The sequence below is a fragment of the Morone saxatilis genome, unplaced genomic scaffold (genome assembly GCF_004916995.1).
Source record: "Morone saxatilis isolate NCDOM2014 unplaced genomic scaffold, NCSU_SB_2.0 Contig12, whole genome shotgun sequence".
Taxonomy (NCBI): domain Eukaryota; kingdom Metazoa; phylum Chordata; class Actinopteri; family Moronidae; genus Morone; species Morone saxatilis.
In genome coordinates, this window is record NW_023339674.1 from 27260116 (window position 1) to 27266609 (window position 6494).

General features: G+C 37.0%; 1 protein-coding gene across 1 annotated transcript in view; it reads right to left on the bottom strand.

Moving 5' to 3' along the window:
* The window catches only part of rad54l (RAD54 like), a 12893-nt gene extending 7841 nt beyond the window's left edge, over positions 1-5052 (bottom strand). The window contains exons 1-7 of the mRNA XM_035652924.1: positions 4787-5052; positions 4596-4679; positions 3114-3224; positions 2938-2998; positions 2709-2844; positions 1056-1125; positions 437-725 (exon numbers count right to left, since the gene is read on the bottom strand). Of these exons, the coding sequence (XP_035508817.1) occupies positions 437-725; positions 1056-1125; positions 2709-2844; positions 2938-2998; positions 3114-3224; positions 4596-4679; positions 4787-4789 (754 nt within the window). The 5' untranslated portion in view covers positions 4790-5052. The remainder of the gene's footprint in view (positions 1-436; positions 726-1055; positions 1126-2708; positions 2845-2937; positions 2999-3113; positions 3225-4595; positions 4680-4786) is intronic.
* Between the last annotated feature and the right edge of the window lie 1442 nt (positions 5053-6494).

The following is a 6494-nucleotide window of genomic DNA, read 5'->3' on the forward strand; positions in this document are numbered from 1 at the left end:
GGTCCATTTACCATTTACAATTTAAGGCAATGGCCACTTTGATTTACAGGTGGGTGCCGTCAGAGGCAGCTGTTTTGATTTAACCAAAGAGATGGCACTGCAATGTGTAACAATGTGTACAGGTGACACAGATAATGGCCTGATTACTGAATGATGTAATTATCCTATTATAGGATGCCTTGTATGTATGAAAACATTTAATGGATGTGGAAAAAAAAGGATTTCAACACATTTTTGTTTTAGCAAAATTCTGTCTGAATGAAGCAGAAGTCTGTGTCTGCGGCCCTTCTCCTTCAAGCTGACCTCTATAGTGTTTACTCTAACACAACAATGAGGTTAAAGTTTCTTCTTGACCAACACTGCTCTATGACGAGGTATCAAATGACCAGTTTTCCATGTGGATATTCACAATGAGACAGAAGGGAGAGGTAACCACCTAGCTGTCTATCGATCTCATCCTTTGAACCTCCATCGATGGCCACTGGGGTGACACGTCCTCCCAGCCACTTTCCTACTTCATTGTACCAGTTGCGAACCAGACTGGATGGTGAAACCACAATGGCTTTGTCTATCTCTGGCTTGGTGTCAGGGCTTTGGCGTAGCAGGGTCCACATGAGGGTGATGCACTGCAAAGTCTTCCCCAGACCCATCTCGTCGGCCATGATGCAGCCGTACGATCCTGAGATGCGTCTGCCCGTCACACACTCCCACAGGAACTTCACCCCCTCAGGAAATCAAAGACATCCATTTTTAATTTAGAAGAAAAGAAAATCTTATTTATTGACTAACTAACTCGTTTTTTTTGGAGGTTTCAACTGCATGTCATGGTCTCGTCACATCTCAGGGATGAAGACTGTGAGACTTGAGTGAAAGCTCCAGAAAAAACAAAGTATGTGTGTTTTGACAATCTTCTGTGTCCAAGGTACAAGAACTAACAATGTTCTCAATAAGTTTTTATCATTAAGATTCCACAGTGCTACTGTTTAACACTGTTATCTATTATATTACACTTAATTATGATAAAGTAAAGAAGAAGAAATAAATCTTGGGTTCACCTCTCTTTGATGGGGTCTGAGCACTTTTCCTAAAACTGGATCCACAACAACATGGACTGGTAGTTTTTCTCTGGACAGGGCAAAGAATGGTCAAATATTTACCTTTATTGCAAAAACTCCAAGAACTGATGTAGAAAAATGCCAGTGAAGGATATCAAGTTATTTTCTTAAAGCTGTACAAGCCAAGTCTACAAATCCATACACCTGATCAACATTAATCATTTAAAAACACCACTCAGTTAATCAGCTGTTTCAATTTCTGTGTACTCACTAGGGATGTCACAAGAACTGACACTTCAGTGCCAAGTCGATGTCAAAGTCCGGAAAACGTGACGGTACTCCTTTATCACAGTACAGTAGGTACCAGGGACTCAATTTCTCTGGACCTGACAGGACAACATATGCGCCTACAAGTATTCTAGTCTACTATTAAATGGCAGAGGAAAATGGTAGATGGTAAACAGACTGTACTTATATAGCACCTTTCTAGTCTTCCAACCACTCACGGCACTTTACACTACATGTGTACTGTACACTGAGCCACAGCGGCCACTGGAACTACAACACGCTGAAGACGGCGACAAGTGCAGCTCTGCCTCAAATTGGTCAAAAAGAAAACCAGTAGAACTGTTTCTGCAAATAAACTCAGAACAACAACCTGAGTGTTGTTTTCACATGTTGGAAATACTCTTCATACACCTGCAGAGCAAGTGGGAGGAAGAGGACTCTTCCGTAATTAGGGCTGTACGATATAGTAAACCACCATATTACAACTATTTTGACAGATATTGCAATATGATTGTGATCATTTTTGCATCAAAATTAAATTTACGCATTATGAATGTGAATTTAACATGTTTTCTTAAATCTCTTAAAACAAGATTTAAGAAAGGGCATCTCTTCAGAACTACAGTACTTCATTATAATAATTATGTTTGTCATTTTACCTTTATCAAAAAGTTGCAGCTTCTGCGATTTGCACACTGCACTATTTTGCCATTTTGATAATATTTGATTAACTGCAAGGTCCTATCCTAACGTCGAAGTCAATACAAATCTCAAAATGACCGGACAATGCCACACTTCATGGTGCACCGATATTTTATAACTGAATTATGAGGCTGATATTGATTGGCAGATAGTTGATATGAAAACCAGACGATCAGCTAAAGAATGGAAAGCAAACAAGCAACAGAAAAGAGAACGCTGAGTAGTTGTTTCTTTTCATTTATTACTTGAAGGGTACATGCCACTGTTGTTGTTGTTTGTAATGTTCAAATGTTTTTAATAAAAGGAGTGTATGCTGAAGTACATGGACTCTTTTGTTTTTCGCAGTGGTATCAAATTGGTATTGAGAATCATCGACTTTCAATGGTATTGGTATTGAATATTACATTTCTGGTATTGGCATCCCTTATGGGAAACCTACACAGGAAGTGAGGACTCAAGATAAATATGGTCTTCTGATCTGCAGGCAGTGAGTGCTGTGTCTGGGGAGAGAAGGACCTCCCACTTAAGTAGTAGTTTCAACCTTCGACCTGCTCCTATTTGAAGTTCTTAACATACAAACTTGGCTAGTACAGCCTTAACCAACAATCAAACATTGTCACTGTGAATAAAATAGTTAATAGATTCTGTGTGTTTTGAACCTACTTGTCAGCTTTGATCAGGTCATGAGCGCTCAGAGTTTGGGGCTCATAAAGAACTAGAGCATCCTCTGCGAAAGGGTCGTGCAGCGCTCTCCTTACTCCTGCACGCTTTAGACCAAGTGCCCTAATTCCCAGAGATCCTGTGGGTAATTCAACAAGAGATCAGTGGAAGTAAATCTTTACCTCCTGCACTAGACATGAAAAAGAAGCCACAGTGACAAGAGAATTGTTACCTGTGTAATTAGGAATTGGAATTTTAAATGGCTTGGAGAGGATACTTCGAATAAATGCCTCCTGTAGAAAGGATTTCAAACACGTGAGCCATCATGGCATCAAATTACAGCTATTAGTGTATTCACATGCAACATTTATGCAAAAATTGAATTCCATAGTACTCAACAATGCTTACATGTTTGTCACCATCCATGCACGCAGGCCAGTTGTTCAGCTGTGTCAGAGGCTTTCTGAAAGGAGAAATATGGTTTTCTCTCATCTCACCGTCACTTTTTCTTCTTTTCTCCTGTGAAAAAACATTATAAAATTTTTAGTTCCAACCACACTGATGTTAACCAACACTGATACGCATTCATTATTATTTTTCACTCTCTGAATTGTACTGTTTTCCAAACAGGTGGCATGGGAAAAGATAGATATTAGTGATTGACTAATATGCGTTTTTTATTCAAAATATATAATGCCGGGAAAAGTCATACACAATTCCATTTTCCCATGCACATCACAATCTAATACACATGTTTATCTTAGCTAGTAACATGCTGTTTTCCGGAACGGTTTATTATTATTGAATTAATGAGACAGAAACATACACTGTGTTATGCTGCTCATTTTAGAACACGACTGCGGGGTACAGTATGTCAGAACTGATTGATTCAAGTGCATTATTCTGTACATCGTAACATAATATATATTTATTACTAGCCAGTAACAGTTGCACAGAGTAAGAGAGCAGCAGTCTCTCTCAGCAATGTCCAATGACCATGTAATGTTCAAGTATTGAACATGTTAAAGAATATTTAACTAAAATATTCTTTAATAAAAGGTATTTGTTTAAGCAGGCAGTCTTCTGAGTATCTTTGCAAAGTCATTTCCGTGCAAAATCCATATTAAAAAAATCACTATATTGATATTTAATAAAAGTATAGATCAATTACAAATCACTTATTCATTTTTCACTCATTACTATTTTTCCTTTTCTCAACACATGTAGTATAAACATTTTCATTTTGTTTTGTATTATATTATATTGTAACAATTTCCTCTGCAATACATCTATCATTAATATTCTCATGTTCATCATTGCTATTATTATCTTTATTTTAATAATTATTATTATGATACTCCTCTCCAATACTAACAACAATACAAAACAAATGCCGTAAGAAATCCCCCCTAAAATACCCTTTTAAACTGCAGTAACCACATTATGTCACCATCATTATAACACTTAATATAACTGTCAAGTAGAACTGGTTCTTCACTCTTTCTGTTTAACGGTTTGTGTATTTTATTCTTCTTGTATCTTTAAAGTCACTACTGTTTTAAAAGTAAAATAAAATCCCTATATGGGCCGAATTTCTTCCATTGAAATCAGGCTCTACACTAAATACACCTGTTTTAAAAGTCACTATTCTCTAGAAATTAACATTGCAAAGTGACTCACATGAACCCGAATAGAAGAGTGGTTGCTTACGGTTCAGGAAATATCTATCTGTTATATTAGCTCTGTGCATGTGCCAGCAACAAAGAAAACATTTAACTAACAGATTTAAGAACAAAGTTTGGTGTATGACAACAATAGGGTGGTTTGCAGTCAGCTCTATAGTGTGTATCAGCTGTGTGTGTATAATAATAGTCATGCTAGTCTACTTACAGTCCTACATGTCCAGTCTTCATCTTCACAGGAGTCTCCTGCTTGCTTCCGTTTAGCAACCTGACTTGGTGCAAGACTCCTTCTCTGGTAAGTTAGTTTATACAAAGAGAATTGACATTAAAGAGTTAGAGCTGGTAGTCAACACATGGCACGCAGTCATGAAATTAATAAGAATACTTTGGCTAGCTCACCATTTTCTCTGTTTCCTCGACGTGACTGCTGTGTTGATACTCCTCAGCTCTCCGTGTTGCTAGCTTGCTCGTTACCCAGAAACCGCTAACGCTATCGGCTCAGCCGGCTTCATTTCCACAGCGATGGCGCTCATGTCTGTTACTTTATAAAACACTGACTGTATATAACTGAAGTGTTGTCAGCAAGAGTCAGTATAGCGACAGATGTATATGTGGTTGCACTTTCCCCTCGGTGTATTCCGGTTGGTATTAAAGTTCGCGCTAAATTTTACAACACACTACGGCAACCCTGAGAGGTAAAAATAGTGATGTGTAACTCATTATGTTCACACTGAACGTGCAGGGTTGATATATATGGGTAACGCTTTATAATAGGGTACAAATCATGCATGTCTCATTATGATTTAATGCATGAGTTAATGCAGGACGTATAGTGACTTTTTTGTGATTAGTTAAGGGATGTTAATTCATACATTAATTGATATACGACCAAATTAGCAGGATTCCATAGAAGTATAGTTCAGGCCCATGCATTTGCTCAGCCTCTTTATTTAAAAAAATGCTTCATAAGTCTATGAGAATAATCCCACTGGTATTTTTATGGAACCCCATTTCTGCCAATGTGACTTTTTTCCTTTTACATTGGCAGGTTTCCATATTATTTGCCACATTTGCAACATAATGGACATATTAGAGGAGAATGATCAAGCATGGTTAAGCTCCACTGCTTTCAACAACACAAACACAGTATACAGTATACAATATATACACTATATTGTAAATGTGTCAAAAATATTATGTCTGTTCTCATATAAATATGGCTAATGTGCAGCTTGCATAGCACAGCAGAGGCTGAGAAAATGTAGTCCTGAAAAAAACTTTAATGTCAACGAAATCCATGTATGTAATTGGTCGCATATCAATTCATTGATGCAGTACCGCAACAATGAATTAACATTCCTTAACTGATGATCCATTAAGTGTAAACTAATCACAAAAAGCCATTGCAACTTTTTTAGTGGTCCTGCATTAATTCATGCATTAAATCATGAGTTATGAGTATTATTTAAGTATATGATTTGCGCCCTCATTATAAAGTGTTGGCAGTGTTGGAGACACATTCACTCAAGCACTGAAGCCTACTATGAGGTATGAGGTTACCCTACTTGTACTTAGAATTTATAAACATCATATATATTATATACCTCTACTCCACAACACTGAAGAGGAAAATATTGCTGTTTTTACTTCACTACATTCATCAGCTTATAAAATACAATGCACTATATATTATACTACTATATTATATTATATATAAACAAGTAAAAACAGCCTCACCTGACCAGCTACAATATTAAGATGCTGTAATGTGTTGATGAATAAGAATTAATAATCTTAATCTAATACAACTGCAAGAAAGGCCTCTCAGCTGCCAATTTTTGCTTCCAATACTTTTCTGAAATTAGATATTTTTTTACATTATGGTATTGCAATTTGTATGTCTTACTTTTACTGTACAACAAAATGCTCTGATGTCCAGTAATGACACTGACGTGTGTCTGATGTTTTTTCCACAAAAAAAGTATAATTTCCACATTACAATCCTTAAAAAGTCATCTACTTTTTAAGGATGTGTCTTGCTGGACACAAGACGTCTCCTACTACACTGTAAAGTCCATTCTCGTGGATGTGTACTGGTGGCTTCAGG